The sequence below is a fragment of the Diadema antillarum genome, unplaced genomic scaffold, assembly GCF_040938485.1.
Source record: "Diadema antillarum isolate AM-2024a unplaced genomic scaffold, OU_Dant_1.0 seq00000386_RagTag, whole genome shotgun sequence".
NCBI lineage: Eukaryota > Metazoa > Echinodermata > Echinoidea > Diadematoida > Diadematidae > Diadema > Diadema antillarum.
The window spans coordinates 869,238-894,000 of NW_027271384.1; the positions used below are offsets into that span (position 1 = coordinate 869,238).

The 24,763-nt window shown below is 39.4% G+C and overlaps 1 protein-coding gene across 1 annotated transcript in view; it reads left to right on the forward strand.

Annotated features, from left to right (window-relative positions):
• The first annotated feature begins 11,637 nt into the window (after positions 1–11,637).
• The window catches only part of LOC139731829 (scavenger receptor cysteine-rich domain-containing protein DMBT1-like), a 44,431-nt gene continuing 31,305 nt past the window's right edge, over positions 11,638–24,763 (forward strand). Inside the window, exon 1 of the mRNA XM_071642705.1 lies at positions 11,638–11,938. Coding sequence (XP_071498806.1) covers positions 11,638–11,938 — 301 coding nt within the window. The remainder of the gene's footprint in view (positions 11,939–24,763) is intronic.

Consider the following 24,763-nt stretch of genomic DNA (forward strand, 5'->3'; position numbering starts at 1 on the left):
TCGGGAAAAATGTTAAAACCTCGGTTTAAAACGCCGCACTGTGAAAGTTATTACAACTTTCGGCTGAAAGTGCTGCAAACTCTTGCCTTATGCGTATTGCCTTATATGCATATTCCATTCGCGTACTATTCTTGTACGCGAATGGGCGAGACACATAGTCATTATGGCACTTGCCTTGTTTTTATTCAACAGTTAGGCCCTATGCGTTGTTCTTTGTTGTTTCACGTCAAAAAGAGGATAATTATTTAGTGGCAATCTGATGATTATGTACTGTTGGGGTTTTGAGGGGTGTAAGGCGCTGTTAACCCTCATCATGATTGTAATGGGCATATATTGCATTATAAAAATATACGTAATATATTAATTAACGCCGTTAACATTTCCTTTTCTTACCAGACGCTTGAAACCTTTCCCAAATTTGATGAAACTCCTCGTCTGATTTTTACTCTATCAAGCCATAACCTGACTGTGTGGTAGAATAATTGAACCTTGATAAGGTCACCGTTAGTTCACTTCTGTTTAAAATGCTCAAGCTATACTTAAAATGACAACTGTGTACCCTGCACAATGACAGGTTATGCTTCATGAAGTGACATTTGTTTGAACTTTCTCTGGTCCAAGGATGATGTGGTGGACAGTTTCCATAATTGACCACTTCCTCCCCGACGATTTTAAGCGGACAAACCTTTTCTGATTCACGCTTGGTTAGTCTACCCCCGAATTAACCACCTGCGATTTGGTTTGGGTTTAGTTTGGTTTGTTTTGGTTTAGGCTTTGTTTGTTTTGTTCATCTCCATAATATGCAAGTATACAAGAAAGTATCGATATAGGAAATATGTGTAACAAACCCAAATAATAAATGGAATATCAATCCCACAACATCACAGACGATGATGACATATTTCACGAATGATAATTTTAAAAAATCATATAGTACAGCAACGTAGGGTAAATACATCTTATAATCATAATCCAGTATATTCTGATTCTTATAGTCTAATGATTATTAAGTAAAAAGGAAAAGAAAATGAAAAGAGGTCGCGCCACCATTATCAGAGTTTATTTACGTGGATGGCGATCCCAAGGCATTAGAATCAAATAATTGTGTAGTATTCGCTTTTTACATATAGGCCTACGTTACTTTGACGTAGGCTTACGATTCACTCTGACTCGAAAGCATGGCTACTTGACCGTCAACATACATTTGCTGTTAGCTTTCTCAACAAATTTCTTTCATTTTCTTTCAACAAAGAAGGTTTGGCGCTCACTATATAGGCCTAGATCCCACATATAGAAAGGAGTACAGCGTGGAAACGTTCGGTTTCAACCACTGCTAGATGAATTCATCTCTGGATATTGTCTAACTATAGTTGTCCCCCTTCTCCTCTCTGAATGGATTCAAGTTCTTTTCTCCATGGTTCTGTTAGCTTCTGACACTGACAATCGGTATTGGAACTTCCCTTGTTGACTTAGCATGTTATTTTGGAGGGCCCTAGAGCTCTTTCGAGTTCCAGAACGTAAAGGCATAATTTACCATGTGCAGATGAAACAAAACACAGTATTATTGCTTCAAATAGTTCTAAAATGTGAGTTAGGGATAGGAACAACCAGTGTAAAAATTTGAACCAGTATAATCAATGTTAAGTATTGTTGAACATACAAAATGTGAACAATAGTTATAATAAAAATGTTTCCAGACTAAACCGTCTACAGTTATGGTTTAATGAGAAAAATAGTGATATCTCCGTACATTCTAGGCTTTGCAGCAAAACTTTTTATATGGTAGGATGTTTTGTGATACAACTGACCGATACACATATGCATCAAGATATCTTGAACATTTTTAAATCCCTGCTCCCAAAGGTAAACATGACCTTTAAACGGAAACATGACAATCGCGTAACAGCGGGGGTTTTTTTTCAAAGAAAAGCAAAGAAAAACCACACACGATAAGCGTCATCGATTTGATACATATCTCGGTGTTGCATGTCGGCGAATGGTATAGGCCTATATCGTATCAGTGTATATTGTAGATTCTCGACTCTTACTAACTGTCACAACATTGACAGGGATCGAGCTGCGTTCCTGTGACTAAAACGTTGATACTTTCCGCTGGAACTGAAATGAATTAGAGACAAGCCCCCATTGTTGGTTGAATGCGGGCTGAGATGGTCTGCTTCAGGAAGTCCCATTCTATTCTTATGAGCATCCAAGGCTGAAGACATTATCTCTAGCTATAGCTCAAGACAGCAACAGCGAAGACTGATAGGTCAGCGATGACGTACTTGGTGTACATGCGATTAAATTTCGGCCAAGGTGGGGGCGCCCTAGCTTCGCGTGTCCCGTGTACAGAGAGCGCGTATAAGCAGGGAGGTGAGACTCACCTCCCTGGTATAAGTAACACACCTGTATGCAGATATATTTAGTGTATATTATGTAATAGAATGCTGCTGAAGGAATAATCAGCTGACGGCGGGGGGGGGGGGGGGGGGGGGGGTCCTTTTGATGAAAACAGTGAAATGATGAACCAGAGCAGGGAAAGAATGGATAGACTGAGAGAGTTATTATCAGTGTAATCCGTATTAGACACGAGCACTTCTCAGCAGTAACCAATATGACGTCATGATTTTGAATGATGCTCCGTCTTCCTTCCAGTGTATAGGAGAGACGCTTGACGTATTCTCGGGTGCACCATTTCCTTATGACTCTCCACACCCTCTCAGAAGGATATGAAGAGCAATTCCACATCGTGTTCACGTTAACTTTAACATGTCCAACTGTCAGATATTTCATTAAAGTCTGTCCTAAAGTGTAAGAAAACAACGAAATCTTTTCACCATGTTTCTACCACATAGTGCTATGATATTGGCCGCAATCACAATTATACGCAAATTGGAAGAGGGTGTTATGGTTATCATCGATGTAAATCCATCCATTTTTTGTTTTATAGGCTAAATTACGGAAATCATGATTTGAGGTTGTTTAACTTGCAACTTTAAACGCCTCTCCCCTTTGCTAAAAGGCATCAGTTTCCAAAGCTAAAAATTACTACAAGGACTCGATGTTGGTGGCAACTGAGACAAAAAAAAAACAAAAAAAATCCCCACAATCCCCTGTGCCCACAGCCAGCTCTCTCTCTCTCTCTCTCTCTCTCTCTCTTGTGTCTGTTAACATTCAGACTCTCAAGTCAGAAATGTGTGCATGCCCTGCTGGAAAGAACACAGTGTCCCATACACAGTATGAAACACAACGTAAACCACAGTGTCCCATACACGGTATGAAACACAACGGAAAACACAGTGTCCCATACACAGTATGAAACACAACGTAAAACACAGTGTCCCATACACAGTATGAAACACAACGTAAAACACAGTGTCCCATACACAGTATGTGAAACACAACGTAAAACACAGTGTCCCATACACAGTATGAAACACAACGTAAAACACAGTGTCCCATACACAGTATGAAACACAACGTAAAACACAGTGTCCCATACACAGTATGAAACACAACGTAAAGCACAGTGTCCCATACACAGTATGAAACACAACGTAAAACACAGTGTCCCATACACAGTATGAAACACAACGTAAAACACAGTGTCCCATACACAGTATGAAACACAACGTAAAACACAATGTCCCATACACAGTATGAAACACAACGTAAAACACAGTGTCCCATACACAGTATGAAACACAACGTAAAACACAATGTCCCATACACAGTATGAAACACAACGTAAAACACAGTGTCCCATACACAGTATGAAACACAACGTAAAACACATGCAGTGGAAACACATGTCATCGTGAACACAGTGTGAAATCTCTTCACACTGTCAAATTCGAGCGTTTTAACGTTGTGAACACATGGTGAATCATCAATTCACCGTGTGAATCATAAATGCACCGTGTGAATCACAGCATAACTATGTGAACTCTCTGTATAAAACCACACTATAATGTGAAATGATCTTCACACTGCTTAACTCCAGCGTTTTCACATAATGTGAACACATTGTGAACGCAATTTGGAACACTGTGTTCTTTGCAGCAGGCTGTTGACATGACTTACGTCGTCTCCGAGTAGACATTCAGGGTCATTCTAATTCTTGCAGTAATGACGGCGATGCGTCAGGGGTGCTCATTATGGGCAATGACCATATTAAATACAGACCAGACAGTATTGTATGAGCGCAAAGCCATTTCTTGGCCGAGAAATACATTCAATCGTTCCCCCACACTTTTATAGCTTTGGTATAGTTTACACACAAACATTGTCACAATGCTACAAACTTGTTAATTTAGATGTTGCTCGTCATCATTTACGTGTCCTTAGAGTTGTCACCCCCCCCCCCATCTCCTTATCATCGCAAATATTTTGTTATGACTGTTCGTGATGTCACCTGGAGTTGAGTGTCCATATCACGTTACCACAAGGCCACCGTAGTGTTGGTTTCTGCAAAGTGCCAATATTTCCAGGATACATCAATTAGCATTCAGTCTGTATGTCTTGCATTTCTTTGGCTAAAGCGCAAAAAAAAAAAAAAACACCCACAAACAGCATTGAAAGGCGTACTATGATTTCAGGACGTTCCCCTCTCATTCTTGAGCTCCGAGTGATGAGGTACAACTTTGAATGTTTCGTGTTACATCATCCGAAAGTGTGACCAATTTAGTGCTGAATTTTAACGATGAATCAGAAATGTTCACAGGTGATGTGACCAGAACGGGCAGAATTTTGTATTCACCTCGAGTCAGTTTTGCTCTTTGAATGTCGATGAGGATGCTCTCTGTAGATGGATGAAAACCGTTCGCGACTTATCAAAGAATATCAAAGAAAAACGTAAATTAGGCCTATATATACATGCGTTGTCCCACGTGTTAATATCCTTGTCAGTAGTTTTGGTGTTGTTTTGGTTTTGTCGTCGCAGACAGCACAAAAATAAATAAAAGTTTACATCATCGATTTGTAATTAACCATGCTTGGCGTGCTGCATAGTCATTATAGCGCTTAACATTTGCCCTTATAACATAAAGACTATTGATTTCCTATCAGCTCTATAACGAAAGCAACTATGAATCAACCATTGGGTATTCACAATCATAATGGTGATATAGCTATGAGGCATAATATAGGGTAAGAAAGCTGGAACCGACTTCTTTCTGTTGGTTAAATACAGTAAACGAACGTCAGACTGATCAAAACAACATAGTCATGTCAGTATATCATTACGCGCCAGCAATGCAAACTTTGGCCATCACGATAAAATAGTAACACCTGTCTGGCGTCATCACCATCTACAGACAGGCAGGTGTCTTATGAACCGTGCGAAACTATACGCTTATTCATCACGCATGGGAGCGAAAGGGGAAGAGAACAAAACATTTGACATGCACAGACTGCGCCTATATAATACAGCACAGAGTGTTCGGCAGCAGACAGGCCAGGAAGAGTCAAATGCCATTCTGTTGAATATGTATGTTTATCTTCAAAGAGAGAGAATCACAACACTGAGTACCAAGATCACGATATTACATTTTAATCAATAACTAATGATGTAGTAGTATCTAATATTTATATCAAACACATTATTATGTTTCTTTGTGTGTATTTATGATAAACATATTAATTAAGTATTACCTGGAGGAGAAATTGTATCTATTCAAGTCACTAACATTGCCTAGTGTATTTTTGATAGGCCCTATATATTATTTCTGGAAATATTATAATGTTATGTTTGTATACATAAAAAAGCATAGGTATAGGCCTACTCACTAAATGTTCATGTGGATAAGAGTGTGTATGATATATAGTGCTCTCAAAAGGCTCAGTGATGTTAATTATCAGACGGTATACCGTAAATTGAGTTTCCAGTGAGGATTTCATATCTACTGACGCTAAAACAATGTATGGCCGTGGAGATCCAGTAATATCTATCAAAGCTCTCTCGATATTTTCACCTGCTGTACATCGTAAATCAGATCCCGACAAAGATGATCCCGAAATTTCATTGATGATATTGATATCTTCAATTGTTTTTATCCGTGCTTGTTTAAAAGAAGAGAAAAAAAAAAACACACTCAGGCAAAACATGTGAAATTTACGCGAACACAAAGGAGCACACAATCAGTGGTTGGAAAGACAGTTTTTGATAAATTCCGATCTGTCATTAACTTCAAGAATTTGCCCATAAAATCATAAACAAAAGCGGGAATCCCCTATCCCCTCCCCGGCGCGACTCTTCTATGTCACGTTGGTGAACATGCACGCTCACGCTCAATTACCTCGATTATCTACAATCGAAAATATTGATTTCAGTGAATTAGGAGCCAGCTTATAGCTAATGACTGACAGCTTTTGTCCTTATTTTCGATCGACCGTAAGCTTACCTACGACGAAGTTATACACCAACACCAACACCGTATCTCTCGACCACTGAAAAAACATTTTTATTAGGCTAAAAATTTTCGTCTTCATAGGAACTTATCCATAAGAAATGTATCGATCAATTTGTTTTCTCTGTCCACACATATATTGTTGCTCATTTTAATTCTGATATTATACTCCCGATCTATGTAGTTTCGCCGTGAGAGTGCTGTAGTAAATTGCTTGCATCCATCACTGCTTGATTTATGGAGGCTCTTCTGATTTAACCACTAGTACTAGATCTAACTATATACATGTGACCACCCAACTCAAAACCGAAAAAAAAAAGCAGGCGAAAATGAGTTTCCACTTTTGTACATATTTTGAAAGAGTAATCTCCTATAGCTTTAGAATGATTATACAACTTGTTAAAATTGGACAATCCTAACCCATTCAAAAAATGATTGAAATAAGCGAAAATGTTGAGGTGCAGTTTCAAAGAAAAGTGGGAAAAGAGGGTTCAAATATTAGGGTCACTCAGGCGTGCTGTGCAGGAGCGTCGATGAAAATCTATTCTACCTCTCACATGCACATGCACATGCAGAGCGTCTGGACTTCAAGTACATTCCCATTGTGATCGAAGAAAACAAAAGGACTGATGAGATTACGTAATCACAGTCTGACTGACAGCAAGACAAGAATAGTATACTCCCTCTGCCGTCAACTATAAAAGTCACTGTCACCTTGCGGGGCACACTTTGAATGGTAACATCAATAACTTACGACTGGACGATTATCGTGATGCATCATACAAACTCATAGACCACAAAACCTTGAAAAATTAGTCACGCATATAATAATGTGAGGCCCTTCCTCAATCGGTCCCCAGTGCCCTTTATCACAGACAGCTTTGAGTTGCGATATTTTGAAATGAAAAAAAAAGAAGAAGACAAACAGATAGGAGATAAAACATAATGTAAGCAAAACAAACTACATGACCCAACAGCTCCGTGCACTAATGCTTTGGAAATTACAGACGAAGGCTACATTATTTTTTTAATCATCTTTTCTGTAATTATTACCAACAATATCCTTCTTCCTGCTGAAATATAAAGAGGGATACCTGGCAATGCTATATAGGGGTTGATGATGAAAGGGTTGACTTTGTAGAGAAGTGGTAGTCTTGATGAGACTTTTCTGGCAAGAAGTAATCATTGACTATTCGTGGTTACAAAAGTAAACATCCAGAGCGGAGTTGCAGTATCGTTTTCATGGTTGCCCATTGTAATAAGAAAGGTCTGTGCTAATAATTGCGTATTAAACTTAGTATATGTAATCCCACTTGCATATTTCATACATCTATAACGAAAGTATTTCCTTTTATAGAAAGCCGAGAGAAAGACTCCAAACAATCAATTTGATTAATAGATTCACACACACCCACTCACATGCGAGTAGGCCTATACAGTTTATAATAATAGATGGATAGGTAGATAGATAGATAGATAGATAGAAAGAAAGATAGATAAATACTAGGAGATAGAAAGATAGATAGATAGATAGATAGATAGATAGATAGATAGATAGATAGATAGATAGATAGATAGATAGATAGATTGATAGAGATGTGATTATATATCTTTATTTAATGTGCTCGGATGTGATCTTGCGACCTACGTCAGCGATTGTGTTTATTTCCTTTTTCACTGGACGACGAAGAACACCTTCAACTGCATCCCAGGTCCTTTCATTTTCTTTTTAAAACGAAAGCTTGGCATTCAAAGTGCGATTAGTGCTGATACATTTGCAAATTGGTCAAAATGGGCATACCACTGGACATTACACGCGTGGCAGTTCAAAAATCGATAGAGCGAGCGTAAGAAAGTTCTATACCCCGCAGCTGAAACAAAAGGAGGTACTGTCTTACGGTCAGCGAAGCATAACTTTCACCATGTTCGTTTCAGATGAATTAGTACGAGCAAAAATCTGATTAAGATGTAGCTCCCAGCGTTCCTGTCACTCTTCTTTGTTAAGTGAAAGTGGTTTGGCAGAAGTCCTTGGATGCGTCTTTGCGCGGGAGGTTCCGTCCAGGCTCCTCATAGGCCTGCATACCACGAGACAGTATTTTTTTCTGTCGATTGGTTGAAATGACAGAAGCTAAACAATTAGTGCCCTTTTGTGCCTGAGGGGTATCCCAAAATAAAGACAATAGAAACGGACGAACAATATGAAAATCGTTCCCCATGTGAGAAAGCGCGCGAGACGTATATAACAGGTGTGACATGCATGCAATCATCTGTGAAACGACTACCTATATGAGCTGTTTAATCGACACCGGGCTGATTATGTACATGATAAAAGAGAAAGCGGAAAAGTATATTCCGCGCAATATTTCCTTCCGTGACTCGTGGTTGTCTTATCGATTGTTCTTCAAGATGCGCACGGAATAAAGCTAAAAACTTGATAACTTTCTAGCAACAATTATATGTATATAAAGATCCCCAGAACGGGGTTGTCCTTGATGTCTAGAAACATTGCCCAAGGCTTGTCCGACATAGCAAGCCAACAATTTGATACCTGCAAACAGAAATGTAATGCATTGCGTAATGGTGATGGGTGAAAGTTAAAGGTAATAGCTCCTCTGTTTGTCCTCAGAGTATGTAAAAAAATCAATAAATTTAAAAATATAGTATCAGTTAACCAGCTCATTGCAATACGACTAACCTACACCTGGTTTGTGGTGCACAAACTTCAATTCGTAAGTATGCAATAGATCTTCGTATACGAACATTTTGTATTGAGTGTATAACTTTGCGGAGAGTTTGCCACTTTAATGTCGTTGTCGTTTAATGGGGTAAAATGTGTACACTCGTCGGCGTCGTGACTCTGAGAATATACTTTACTCAAATTTTACTCCATTATCCATGAGTGTGAAGCATTGCGCTGTAGTATCTGTATAACGTCAACTTTTAATAGTCAATTGAATGAAGTCAATAAAACCCTGATAAAGTCCTAAATTGAAAATGCACTTTTACTTTAGAAAATAAAAACTACCAGACACTTACCAATGGAGGCACACTCTTTAATTGCATAGTTCATGATAAGATGATACCAACATGAAGAAGTAAACACACATTCCTTCACGCAAAAGTCAGCAAATGAAAGTGAAAGTTCTGTATAGTCTTGTCTGTAGACAAAGACACAACAAAGTGCACTGATATACATGTGGTTGACAGTTCAAAGAGTTCAAGCACCTCTTGAAGTTATCACAAGACTCTCACGAGGAGGATCAAAAATATGGTTTTAAGTCGTTCGTTTTGGCTGAATCCGCTCCAGTGAACTGTTACCTAAATCTTCCCGCTTAAGTCGTCCGGATAATTACCCATTTATAATGATAAAAGCATGAATATCACGGCAGCCCCTTTCCTCGCGTTTGGGTCTAGGGTAATTATCCCCCGGGCAATTACCCCGGACCCTTCCCCTGGCCCTAATCCTAACCCTAACCCTAACCCTAACCCTAATCTTTACTCTAAACCTTACCACTAACCAGTATTTAGCCGGGGGTAATTGTCCTCGGGGGTAATCGCCCGGATACGCTCGCGTTTATCATGGAGCTGTAGCTCCATACTTTCACAGAGGAGCTACAGTACTGTATCTTATGCCTTTCACAGCTTTTTGCCTGGAGGGGCACCGAACCGAGGCATACAAATTTCACACTCGGTAAAGATAATTTTGTGTTAAGATTGCAATTAAAGGTTCATGATTTTCCGATCGCAAGCGGAGAGATACATGTCATTTTGATGCAAATGAGCCCATCGCGAATATCGCATAAATACGCTGTATAGTGTTACCGACATTGTAAGAGGAACGCTATAGAGAAAATTATTTTACGATTTACTGTGCACTTTCACGCGGTGTCAAAGTGACTTTGATGAAGTACAATAACGACAGAATGTTATTTAAGAAGTAAAAAAAACAAGAAAGAAAATCTTACGTAAGATAAGAATGTGACTGGATTAGACCGGATTCCATTTTTCTTTTTCTCTAATCAACTACACGTGAACTGGAAAATGCGTAATACAATCCCATGTAGTATGTCCTCGCTTCACAATTTTGTGTGTACTTATTATGTAAATGGTTTTGTCCTTCAAATCATATCATGTTTTTGGTCGATGATTATGTTAAAAGGTACATTAATAGTCTTTCCCCACTAGTTAGAATCATCGTTGCTATTCATGTGTGGGATATTACAAGACTGCGATATTAGATGCGTATAGGATGCATCTTGTTTCTTTCATGGGTATTTTTACCGAAATTTTATTTTGTGTACAGTTCTGTAAGAGACTAACTTGTCAGAGGGTGACGTCAGCCTTGCCAGTTTCATGACAAGGGATTATACTGCTACTGATATCACTAATCTCTTGAATCATGGTCTCTTTGAAAGACACCTTGACTTACGTTTTTCATTTTGGGTATGTGTAGAATGTAACTGAAACATTCATATTTCTGGTTATCATTTTCTCTCTCTTTTCTTAAAAGGGGATGGCCAGTAACTAATCAGTGGGAATCAGTGGGAATGCTTGGGGATGATTGTTCCAATTCTTGTGGGATTCATTTAAGAGTATACATTGTATATCTATTCTTGTGTAAAAATTATTTGCTTCAGAATGGTCTCATATTCAAGTAATGTGCAGTTTAATGTTTCCGGGCTAGCATGCCTGTACAGTGACGGGGCATTAAAATGCACATTACCTGAATATGAGACCGTTCTGAAGCAAATAATTTTCACACAACAATATCAAATAAGTGCTCTTAAATGAATCCCACAAGAATTTGAACAATCATCCCCAGCATTCCCACTGATCAGTTACAAGGACCGTATATACATACATACATTTCAGCATAAGAAACGCAAAACTGATAGGGATCTATTTTATTCTCATGAACTTAATTTTTGTTTGTCCATACTGATGTTTCTGTGAATTTACATGTAACGTTGGTTTTGGTTCCTTCTTATTGTCAGCCAGAAACAATGAGTAAACGGTATACAAAGTCGGGGAAATCACAGGAACGCATATCTTTCCAAGAAAAGTGTGGTGGTGGCGGAAAGCATCATTGCCAAAAGCAGTCGGAAAAAAAAAACGTAACCAAACGTTAAACAGGAAATTAGAGAGCAGATAGATAGATAGATAGATAGATAGATAGATAGATACTGTGGATAGATAGAGAGATAAACAGAGAAAAATAAATGAATGAACAATGAATAGTACGAAGGACAGGCAAAGAGTGACGGAGAGGAGAGATGAGGTACAGAGGGGAAAGATGATGAGGGAGAGGAGGGAGATGGGGGGGGGGGAGAGATGGCGGAATGAAGTGGGAGAGGAGAGCGAAGAGGAAAGGTTGCAAGGGAAGCGAAGGGACAGACAAGGAAAGGAAGAAGAGAGAGACGAAATGAAGGGAGAAGAAAGCAGGAAGGTGACGAAAAGGAGAATGAAGGAGGGAGGGAGGGAAGGAAAGAGAGATGAGGGTTCTGAGAAGGGGGAGGGGAGAGACACGGAGGGTGAGGGAGACTGACAGACGCGTCTAGACGGTGGGTGAAGGGAGGGGGCTCACCTGAGCGTTACCTGAGAAACCACAGACTCGTCGATTCTTTAGAGAGTCGCATTCCACAGTCAGATCCTTTTGAGTGTGTGAGGTCAGGCGGAAATCCAAAACATTGCCTTTTGTTTACTTGGCTTAAGTGCTCGTAGCTAGGAATGATGTGTTCTAATAAGGAGATCGCGTACAGACACAAGGATCTTTCTCTCTCTTCTTCTTCTTCTTCTTCTTCTTCTTCTTCTTCTTCTTCTTCTTCTATACTGCGCCTGTTCCATACAAAATCTCCGATGTATCAATAGTTGCTTTTACAACCTGATGTAACACCAGTTAACCAGGTAATCTTGTCCATTCTTACAAGTAAGGGAAATACTTTCTTTCACACTTCTGAATGTCGTCATTCTGTTACTTAATAGGCAGTGGCGGATAGCTAAACTATAACGGCTATAATAAAGTCCGTCATGGATGTCAAGTGCGCATCCATTATAATGGATTATAATACACAGCTGAATAAGATCGACAAACAAAACAACCAAAGGAGGAAACGTAGCAGGGTATTCAGCTGACAATGTCCAAGCTTATGTTATTAGGCTTTTTAGGCTGACCTGATGTTACGAGATGTTACGAGATGCTACTAGGCTTAAAAATGCACCAGAATCGTCGCAGTTATTATAGGAACTCAGATGGAAAAGTGTGACAAATCGACAAGGAAATGTATAGCTCTTTGACTGTAAGAGGAAACTTCTTCTTACTACGAATGTGTAAGCACTCAATCACTTAACGTTTAGATAATCAGTGAGGGACACGGCTTCAAGTTTGGTTCCCTACCATCATGGTTATCTGGTTTAGTAAAGAAAAAATCTGGCGAAGTTGATCGGGATATACAATCATGCATACATGAGATTTTGATTTATAATTTCTCATTAATTGCTCACATGCTAACACGAAGTTACTCAACCATTAAATTCTCCGGAATAGTTACAATGCTAAGTATACGCTATAGCTTTTTTTGTGTGTTTGTTTGTGTGTGTGCTTCTTTGTTTGTTTGTCCGTTCGTTCGTTCGTTCGTTCTTGCTGCGGTATTGGTGGTCGCGATGGGGCGGGGGATACACAATCATGTAAGTAAGCAATTTCTCCCACACCACAATGTTCTGTTCAACAAAAAAAAAAAAATATGTTTTGCAAAATAATTATGCTTAGGGTGGAATGTAAACTATAGAATACGCTTTTATATTAATGTTTTTCGTTAACATATTTTGATTATGTATTTATGATTTGATTTATTCAGTTGATAGTTTGTATACATGTTTAGTACTTTTCGAGGAGAGGGTGGATAACGGTTCTAGACCAAACTCTGTATGGCTATATGGATATGATATCATGGGACTGCTGGATCATGTTGCGGGTTCGTTCGAAAAACGCAAGTCCCGAAACTGTATTTCACGGTTACTCCTAACGAGGAAGTTGCATTGTTAAATAAATAGTCCAGCGAGTAAATATAGAAAAGGACTCTGACCCTGAACAATGGGGCTTGGATAGTTAGGGGAAATTCCACAGCTTTCCCCTCCAGGTTTCAGTTGCAAATGTGTCCAAACTCAATCATTGCTACCTGACAATAACCCTCCATTATATGAAACTGAAATATCATATAACATAACCAGGTGACTAACACATAATTTCCGTTAACAGTCAATGTTACTACTGAATATTTTAAAAATATTTGAAAGACGGACGAGATGTATGAGACTTTGCTTTATAGATCAAATAAGCTTTCGAATGCGTTCGCCGGTTAGATCCCTTGATGCGGGAAGCGGCATTTTGATCTATGAACAATTAGGAAACAAGCATGTTAACTCTCCAATTCAAAGTTATATAGCAAATATATAACTAAATGTATACGTTCAGTGAATACACATGTTTTCCAGTGTAATAAGTATACATGTACTTGTTTTGTTGATCGTTGGTTGGGTGTTGTTATTGTGGTGTTGTTGTTGTTGTTGTTGTTGTTGTTGGTATTTTTTCTTGAGGGGTCGTCGTTGTTGTTGGTCGAGTTTTTCTTTCTATTTTTTTTTCTGTTTGTAGACAGTTACACGCGTTTTATATAATGGCGGTCTTATACTTCTTCGGCTGGCCTGCTAAAATCGATGAAATGCAAACGGCTATGGATTGTTCTCTCCGGGACTAAAACAATAACGGTATTGATCTCGTCGCTAGCGCTTTCGAAGCCACTGCAGCACTGTAGGAGAGATGTGAAACAGTGCTGCAATAATTGACTCATTTCGCCTTCCACAAATAGGTCAGAGATTTTGATACAAGAGAGAAAGTATGATTAACTTCGCATACCATTGCCATGTGCATGTAATTATTTTACGACAAGCAGGTGTATGTGAAAGTACATTCGGCGATATATATGACACACACATACAATATTATGTTTGTGTGTGTGTATGTATGTACACAGTCAACCTCGAATTAGCGACCATCTGTCAATGACGACCACAAGCGCTACCAGCGACCACAGATTTTGCTTCTCCTGATAGAAGGCAACTCGTTCGTATAGTTCAACAAATGCCTGCAGGCTCTCGTAAAAACTGAATTACAATAGTATACAGATAAAGACAAAGATGAATAAACAATGACCTTCCCGAAGTCGGTGTGTGTATGACAATAATTTTGATACAGACATTAATATCGAGCTAATCATGGAATTGCCAAGCGGGAAAACTCTATATTACGATATAATAGTACATGTATCTGCACATTACGATAGATGGCGTCACTATGGTAGATAGACTTTATATGCGTATGTTTTATGAAAATGAAAGCTTGAAAATGGCTGCGGCATTGATCATGAAGACTAACTATACTGTCCGCTGTCGAAAGCGTTTCTTGTTTCTCGTGAATATATAAGACAGATGGAGCGACAACGGAAGAGAGAGGGAGAGAGCAACATTTGCACTTATAGAAGCCGTCTGCTCAGACCATCGAGATCCCATTTACAGGGGCATTCAAGCCAATATTCGCATCAGGTATAGTATAATCAGGGAGGTCTCACCTCCCTGGTATAATAAATCGATAGTGCCATGATGTACAGCTTTAAGAAATTTATGTTGGTCCTTAGCTGATAAACAATACTCTGAAGAAAAAAAAAACCCGCATAATAAACTGAACAAGGACGATGACATACACTAGTGGGCTCACACATGCGTGTAGCAATGTAATTCCATTGCACTCCTGAAGTAGCACTTGCTTACCAGGCCAACTTATTTATCATGAATTTTGAAAACACTCTTTTTCCCATACAGTCGCTAATTCAATATAATCAATAGATGTCCAACAGTCCAAATGCCAATGTCTAAAACTCACCTTGAAGTCTCCTTAACGACCTTAGAGTCCATCCCATTTTTTTTCTTTTTTTAGGGGGGGGGGGTGGTAAGTGAGGGCTATACCTTTCACAGACTGTATATGAGTATATAGTGAAGATCAATGCCAGACATCCTGAACTTCGTGTACACGTTGATCGAAAACCGGATGCACTTCATGGAATTCTCCTTACGGGAAATAACTGCAACATAGTTTATGCTATTTCATGCCATACATTCAATTCTACATCCTCTCTCCCCCCCCCCCCCCCCCTCAAAGTGTACCCACGTAAGAATGTGCCTTTTCCTTTTTAACATAATTTATAGAAGCTACTTCTTCGATTCTATGAGCTTTGCCGACATTTCATACTGTCTTCAAAAGAAAAATGTGTATCAATGTCAGACTGAACTGCATTTTGCGCTGGATAATGAGCAGTTACCATGGTAATCGAATATGCAGCTCAAGCGAAATTTTTGGATGGAACAGCAGCAGCAGCAGCCGTGTATAGACGGAGGGAAAAGACAGTCAACATAGTCAATGAGCTTCTTCACTGTTTCCATGTGTTGAGCGTTTTGCTTGGCACGCTTGGTATACTCACTTTTCCTTTATTGCCATTACCACTGTAGTCACAATCAACTCATGAATATACGGAGTAGCAAGAAACCTGATTTTAGAAAAGTTATTCATTATCTCTTATTACTCCTTTAGCAAAAGAATTCATTGTCGTGAAAGGGCATTGATTGGGTATATTATACTGAATAATCATCCACAAAAAAAGAAATACTCGGGGATATGCAGAAAATGTGCACATTATGTCTTAGCATTTCACATTTACTATTTTGTAGGGGGGGGGGACGGGTCCGCAACTCTGATGCAATTTCTGATTGGAGACTTAACGAAAAAATCCACTGATGGTTATAATGAATTACATAAATAATTTTGCGGTTAATTAGCTGTGACTGATGTTCAGAATTCAGTGACCATTGGTACATTATGTAACCTTCAATGACTGCAGTGACATAGTCATTGATGTAGCCATATACAAAGTAAAATCTTCTAAAAAAACCCCAAAGTACATAATCTATGTGGATATTCCCCCTCCCCCAATGATATCGGTGTAAATACGCAAAACTTGGATAGTGCTGCCATAGATTCAGAAGAGTAATAATCTAAAGCCAAGAATTGTTGTGTTTTGGTAGCCTTTATCAAACGTAAATTACGCGTCATTGCCCTCTGCAAAACAACAATGTCATGATGGTGAATTCTGGTTGCCGTCTTTTTTGTTTGTTTATTATTTTTTGAGGTGTGTCTGTTTTATCGTGCACTGTTTTTCAATCGGAGTTTAGCGAGGGGATGCAGAATATCAAACACAATACCATTGTCAAATATAGCATTGGTATGCACGACCACGATTATTTACGCTTCGTGAACTATTTGGTAAAGTCATTGCTGTTTAGAGACAAAGTGCATGTAATTGGTTCAGGGGATGAATATCTTTTGCAAACGAATGCCGTTCTGGTGCAGTGATGGAATTTTTTCACAATACGCTTGGCATATCCAGTTCTTTGTTTGCCTTGTCTGTTGCTATATTTGGCATGGTGATTTTGTTTTGGTTTTTATGGAGATAAACCTTCTGCGTATAGATGCAGGGACGGAATCATTTTTATGCAAACGTGTATACTATAGAAGAACTTATTCAAATTTTCGATCCAAGGTGCATGTAAGTAGAATTTATGACAGTGCGCATTTTGCTGGTTATGCATTCCCTGACCATGCATGGTACAGTCGAATTTTACCTATGCTCTTTCTATTATGTCATCACCCTTAGTATACATCACATTTTCTCGATAATTCTCTCAGTTCATTGCATATCTTGACGAGTTTTCAGGTTATTTCCTTCATTTTTCTTTTTTTTTCCTTGTAGAATTTCAGAGTTCATTCAGTGTGTATATTTTGCATCAGCAGATGGGAAAAATAGTCGCACGTTTTTCTGAGTCTCTCTCTCACACTATCTCTCTCTTTTTTTTTTACAACGGAATATTTTGTAAATTCTTGTAGACGTCATCCAGTTTTGGTTTAAAACAGAGACAGTAAAAAAAAGTAGGAACAATCATCAGAACATTGCTGCAGTTTCTATAATCGCAAGATGCCGCATGAATGAGACATAGACCATTTCTGTATTGCATTACAATTCACATAATGTCAATGGATGTGTATTTTCCTAAACAGCCGATTAATAGGAACGAACCATTTGATACACCTGTTACCTCCGGTGAAGTTCCATCGGCAGGAATTCACTTATCATTCATCAGTCGTCGTCGCTAATGGGTATGGCAAGCTTTGTGAACAAAGCATGCATAACATTTGAATACATTATAACAGAATCGGCCTTTTGCTAGAGGTCACTCACTGTACGAGTATACATAGACCAATTTCTCATCATGTTCTTATTAGTATTTTTGCATATATCTATGACAAAATAGGTTGTACACATTACATGTAATGTGTACAACCTATTCTCATTCGATTGGCAATTTCTGTAACTCATTATGCAAATCAGATTCCATGTTTGTTGGGAACAGGTGAAACATAATTATAGCTCAACACACTGGTTAATTGGGGTGCGTGTTGTCGGGGACTCGCATGAGAATTTGTATTTGCATACATCATCAGCTGATATCATGCCTGTTAAAGGAAACCTATGATGTCTTGTCGGTATATCCTGGCAAAGAAAATGTTTGATTGGAATTAGCAACGGCGACTGTGCAATGGGTCCACAGGCTGAAGCATCTGTAAAATCATCATTGGCAGTTATACGAGTGAAAAATACTTCCGGAGACGTGACTATTGGAGACGATTGATATCGCATCTGTTGTCCTAGTTATTTAATCACCTGAAACATAATAGGTACATTAATATTTCCGGTCTGAAAAGAAAATAGAAATATGAGCGGCATGGTCCTTGTAATATTACCGTAATGTCCTTTTTATTTTGCTAAAACGAGAAAAGATTGTATTCAAAGATGATCGTACATTCAAAGAAAGTATGGAAAATTCTGAGCGAACGGATTTATCATTCGCCATTTCCCCATTATTATGACGCAGTATAGACATAGTTCTGAAAACAAAAGTTAAGTTCCGCAATATAGGCCTATAAAGGCAGTGATAGGTGTATTGATATTGTGATTTTTTTTTTTTCTAAATAGATATCTAGATAGGCCTGGGCTAAGTATGATTTCAAAACGGCGTATGCTTGTTTTTATAATCCGTTAGATACAATTTTACTATACACATGCTTCTAAGTCATCAACGTTTGGTCTTTCTTTTAATGGATTTGCGACAATGTTAGGGAACATTCTTATCATATTTTGTCTGAACTCGCTGGAAAAAGACGTGCGACTGATAACTGTCCTTTGGTTTGAAAGAAGAAAATTGTGAAGTCATCAGCCGCTGATATGTGAGGAATCCATCTCATTGTTACGTAATCATCGCATTTTTTAACCATTCATAAGTCCATAGTATGGACACTTGCGGGCACACCTCTCACCCCTTTTGTCATGTCATGCAGTTTGACCCCGCTTGCCTTTTATAGTGGATGCGGTTTTCGCGTCACTTTTACGAGAAAAGCTGTATTTCCGATGGATATAGGCCCTAATCACCGATGACCATCTTATCAAGGGCGCCAGTCAGCACAGATCTACTCACTGAAGGCGTCGAGCAAGTAAGCTGATTACTTAACAAATGTTTTAAGGGAGAACCAGACTTTCCTTGTGTTCGAGAATCGCACGAACTGACGTCACGACTCCATATAACATTGTGCATTTTGTGAATGTGTCTTTATGTGAACGTATCTGTATGTAAACTTATACATTATGACAAAGAAAAACCGCAAATGGGGACCTAAAACGAAACCAAGGATATATTTATAGCTATAACTCTTCGATTGGGAGGTCTTTTGAGGGAAATAAGATAAACACTATGTTGGAGGATCCTAACTGTAAGACATGGTCCGTGGCTGGGGCATTCTGTAAAAACGATGTCATACTGCGTATAGCCACTCCCTAAGGCTGCGTTCACATAGAAGTATACTATTTGGGTATTCGGGCTCGTTTTTCGAGGGCACGCGAATAGCTTGAATCGAACGATAGGATTTCCTCACACCGGTTCACATAAGAGGGCACTATTCGAAAGTACGAATAGCTGCGAAAAGTATAGCAAAGTGGGAATCGAGCTTGTTCGATTTTCTTGCAGCGTATACCGTCTCTCGTTTATGAAATAATGACACTTTTGGTCTGGATTTGCCCTTTAGCAAAAATAAGCATGTAGACTGACATTCTGATGCAGTTTAGAAATTGTTAATAAGATTTGCTGCGATGTAGGAGGAAGAAATCCTCACTGCATGGGATGGTGAGTTGACGGGGCGGGTGATGGTGTATTCGGTGCCCGAATAGCGAATAGCGAATAGCGAATACCGAATACCGAATACCGAATACTTCTATGTGAACGCAGCCTAAGGCTGCGTTCACATAGAAGTATTCGCTATTCGCTATTCGCTATTCGGGCACCGAGTACACCATCACCCGCACCGTCAACTCACCATCCCATGCAGTGAGGATTTCTTCCTCCTACATCCCAGCAAATCTTATTAACAATTCTAAACTGCATCAGAATGTCGGTCTACATGCTTATTTTTGTAAAAGGGCAAATGCAGACCAAAATTGTCATTTTTTCATAAACGAGAGACGGTATACGCTGCAAGAAAATCGAACAAGCTCGATTCCCACTTTGCTATACTATTCACAGCTATTCGGTACTTTCGAATAGTGCCCTCTTATGTGAACCGGTGTGAGGAAATCCTATCGTTCGCAGGGGCGGATACAGGGAGGACCGCAACCGGCGCACGCCCCCCCCCTTTATTTTTTTGTTGAAACAAAAGAAATAAAAAGAAAAAATGGGGGAGGGGTGCGTGCGCCCCCATTCAATTTTGTAAACGCGTCCCCTCTTTACGGAATTCCTGGATCCGCCCCTGGTTCGATTCAAGCTATTCGCGTGCCCTCGAAAACGAGCCCCGAATACCCGAATAGTATACTTCTATGTGAACACAGCCTTAGAGAGTGAAAGTAAATTCATACTGTGACTACAGCAGCTCTCTGTAGAAGCCTATTTTCCTTTTCTTATTAAATTCATGTCAAAGTTAACCCAACATGTCATCCAAGGGACCCAAGACAGTGCTGCCTTAGCACTGTGATATTAAAATCTATAGACTAGCCTATAGAGTATATTTCTTATGACGCTATATCTGCTGCAGTCAAAAACAAAATGCGGTGTTAACATCGTAGATTTCTGTCAAAGCAGTGAGCATTATGCAAGAGGAGACGGTCATGACTATTGTATAGCCTATAGGGCCTATACACATCGAAATCATAAGCTACAACGTGTCATTAAACTTGCATGGTGTTAGGTTGATCTTCAACGGGTATTTAAGTCATGTATTTGATCGACCTTTCTTTCTAAAATGTTGATCCTCCCAGTCAATAATTTAGATATTGGTACTTCGACTGTTCATTAATTCTGTTCCGTCATTCGGTCTCTTTTTCACATCCAGGCGTCAACGTAAAGTAGGTTCGACTCTAAAAAGATCAAATTAACAACTGACATTGTAACATAGTTCGGCAGTGTGAATCAAATAATTTCCAATTGCTTGAAGCCAAAATGATTATTTTTTCCATAATGTGTAAGGCCATACTAAGTATCGGGGGGGGGGGGGGATTCTACACCTGAAAAGACCCTCGGTCGGTTATGTTATATGTGTTTGCTTTGTTTTTCCCTTGGGGAAGTGTGAGGCGCTGTGAAGGCGTACCTCTGCCCATCATGGATTTGTTTTCTCTGATGCAATCTCTCATCATACAGTAAATTATATAGAGAACTAGGCAATCCTGGGTTTTAGGTAGCTAGATTATTTTAGGTTTTTAACTTCAGCACAGCCATATGGAATTTGCGTTAGCTAATTAAAAGTATGATTAAATTTAGGTGGCTTTAGGGCTTAAAAGAGTTATAGCTTAGGGTTGGGTAAAGGGTAGTGTGCTGGAGTTAGAACTAGAAGCTCCCTAAAACCAAGGATTGCCGAGAACTGAAAAGACTTTGCAATAATTTCATTTGAGGAAATATTGTTCGATTAGTTAAAATGACGCTTTCGTCCGTGTTAAATATGCACTTATATTATCACACCTACCTCGCCTCAGTATGTTGGGGATGGCCCATACTGTTGGAAAACGCCATGGGCCCCACGTTTTGCTTATGTAATTGTAAAACGATATCTCGAGAATTCACTTCCCGGACGTATAGCCTACTCTCCGTTTCGCCGAATCAGAGATGTAGTATACATATAATTATAATACTACACAACTGTAGTACACGCTCTGCCCGGTACCCGCAGACATGCCCCTATTATGCGTGGCTGGATGGAGGTCGACAAACTTTTTTTACCCGACCGTCTACTTCAGGGATTAATGATTGGAGTTGAATTGGAATAGACCCGCGTCTCCTTTGGAAGAACAGGTAAAAGATCGCATTGACGTCTGCATTTGTGTGATGAAAATGTCATTTTCATTAGTGACAAAATGTTATCCACTCATGATAATAAATGCTGATACCCCTGTATCTAGAGAAGGTTCTGCAAAATGCAGTCAGCCCAGCCAGACGTGAAACATAAGAATATTGCATCATTCTGATCGACGTCCGCGCCCCAAGCAGTGAGTTTATTCAGCGTTCTAATGAATGGACTGTTACATTTCTGGCGCTGCCGTAGCCACATCAGTTGAGTAAATTTAGCACCAGTCAAGATGTATGTCAGTGGGATAAACTTTGTATGAAAACTATCATCTACATCATATAGTCAAGTTGGCACTGGTAATGGAATGGAAGGAACTTAATTACAAGGAAAATACCATGCTCTTGTAAGATATCATCCTCCCTCTTTTCGTTTGATATGGTATCGCCTATGCGCGCGCATGCTAGTGAATCGAAATGGGCGGAGTCTATTCGCGCAGTCAATGGAGTCCGTGTAAACAACAACAAATCGTAGTACGGCTCCCAGTGAAAAGCCGCACCTACTAACGTTACTAGTACTCGTGTGTACACAAAAAGTACACACGAAGACATAACCGCATGTGTGCAGCCACGAGGCATTTTACCGGCATCATCGATTCGCCGGGTACAAAGCCATTATAGACAAAGTCCTACACCGACAAGAGCAGACGTACAGCGATTTTGCAGACTACTTACACGTCCAAATGCGAAGTATGGAGTTCTGTTTTTGATCGGTGAAACCCACTGTTTTGTCAGTGCTGGCATTTTACACTTGATTCACGAGACAAAAAGCGATAATATTTTGTGCGAAAAATATTTCATCGAACCGTCGCCACGTAAACTTTCGACCGTTTGTTTCTGAGCTGGCGGACAATATTTGTTGTGATAACTGAAATTTCAGACCTGAGCCCGTCGAGGGATTGGACGATTTGAGATATCAGGTAAGTCATATTCAGTAAAGTAGAAGACTGTTTATAGAATGCTACACAGCCAAGAGGAAAATTGATAATTAAACCGTTTGAAATTTGTCACAAAATCATTTCTGATGTTATTTCAAAGCTGTAGACATGTACTTCTTTTTTATTCCAAAGAGCCTTCTTTCCCTTTCGCCCAAAAAACAACCTGATAATTTTTGTATTACAAAGTATACTGTTCACCAGAAATATGCAAAGAACATGCTATCATGTTTTTGTTAGCATTGATCGATTTCTCACCGAACGAGTGAGAGCAATTAAAGATAAATCAGAGAGCATAAGTTTCCGTTCTAATGATGACATCAGCTAATCATATTTTAATGTATTTTCTTCAACTAATACAATTAGGTCTGTTCGTATATCGGTACGAAATCACCTTGAATTCAACGAAAAATTGGATAGTTAATCGCCACGCGGTCTCATCCGTCCGCCATGTGTCGTCTTGCCCTAGCAGCAGTTTTCGTTTTCTGCAGCGTCAGTTTGACGCACGGTGGTGGTAAGTTGCCGTCTTCATCAAATTATTCTGTAGAGTTAGACTTAGAGATATCCTGACGTGTCAGCTCTTTCCAAAAATGACAAATTTATGAATTGAGTAACAAAACAGTGCTCAGAGAGAGTCCATTGGGGTTTATTCATTTAATGCTTATATTTACCTTGTCACTTGCATGATTAATAAGTGCCATTATTGTTATTCGAGTGTAAAATGTTGGGGAGTGTTGGCATCGTATTTAATGTGAATTGCGTGAAAAAAAAATGTTGTTTTGATACGCCATTTTTATTCAATGTCGGGCCATTATTGACTGATCAGTAGTGATCGTTCAACATTATGAAAATCACAGAACCCACCACATTGTCTCTTTGTATGCATGGTCATTTTCGCACCCCGGGATATGCGACCAGTTTAGTATTTTGTCCCGAGTGTGACTTTGAGAGTATGAAGGACGAGTTTGTATACAAACAATAGCGACAGCCCGCGTAAGCCGTTGCGTGGCTGCGTGCGCGCGAATTTTCGGTGACCACGAACACGGCGCGGCGAACAGACATGCCATATTTGGACGAGGAACTTGGGCTTTGTTTTGTTTTGTTTTGTTCGATATCCTCTCCCGCACCGTCTTATTTTCCCGCGCCTACTTCCACGAACGCGCCGCGCTACGGACAACACGGTCGTAGCGATTTGAGCCTGAGCACGCTGCAGCGCGCGGGAATAAATTGCATCATTTTATCACACACACACACACACACACACACACACACACACACACACACACACACCACCAAGACTCACGCAACGCCCACCTACACGCTCTCCCATTCCTTCTTTCTCTCTTTCACGCAACACACACGGCACACACGATTTTTGAATAATATTTTTATTGGAATTCCGTTTGATGTCAATATCGTTTTCACAATGAAACGAATACAAACATTCAACAAAATCAACGTAATCAACTGAAAAATTCATGCTTAATCCTACGAGATATACAAATGAAAGCACACACACTCACACACACACACACACACATGCAGATTTTATACCGTCATGGCATATACATGTACACACTATACAAGTCGTTTCAATCATGGAGCTACTCCATGTTTCAATACAGATTATGCTTTGCAATCTATGAGAAGTAGTGATTTATGCGTCTCTCGTGCTTACCTTTGTTTGACAGTATTTCATCCGATACCCAAATTATTAGATCATGCATGTCACCGATATACTAGTATGCTTCTCCCTGTCAAAATGCGCGTCCCTCATGCATCAAATGCGGTTCTGAGAGTCACTTCAACTAGTTAAAACAGATGGTAAAGTAAAAGTGCATTTTCTGAGAGGATATACATTCCGAGACTTGCGACCCCCCCCCC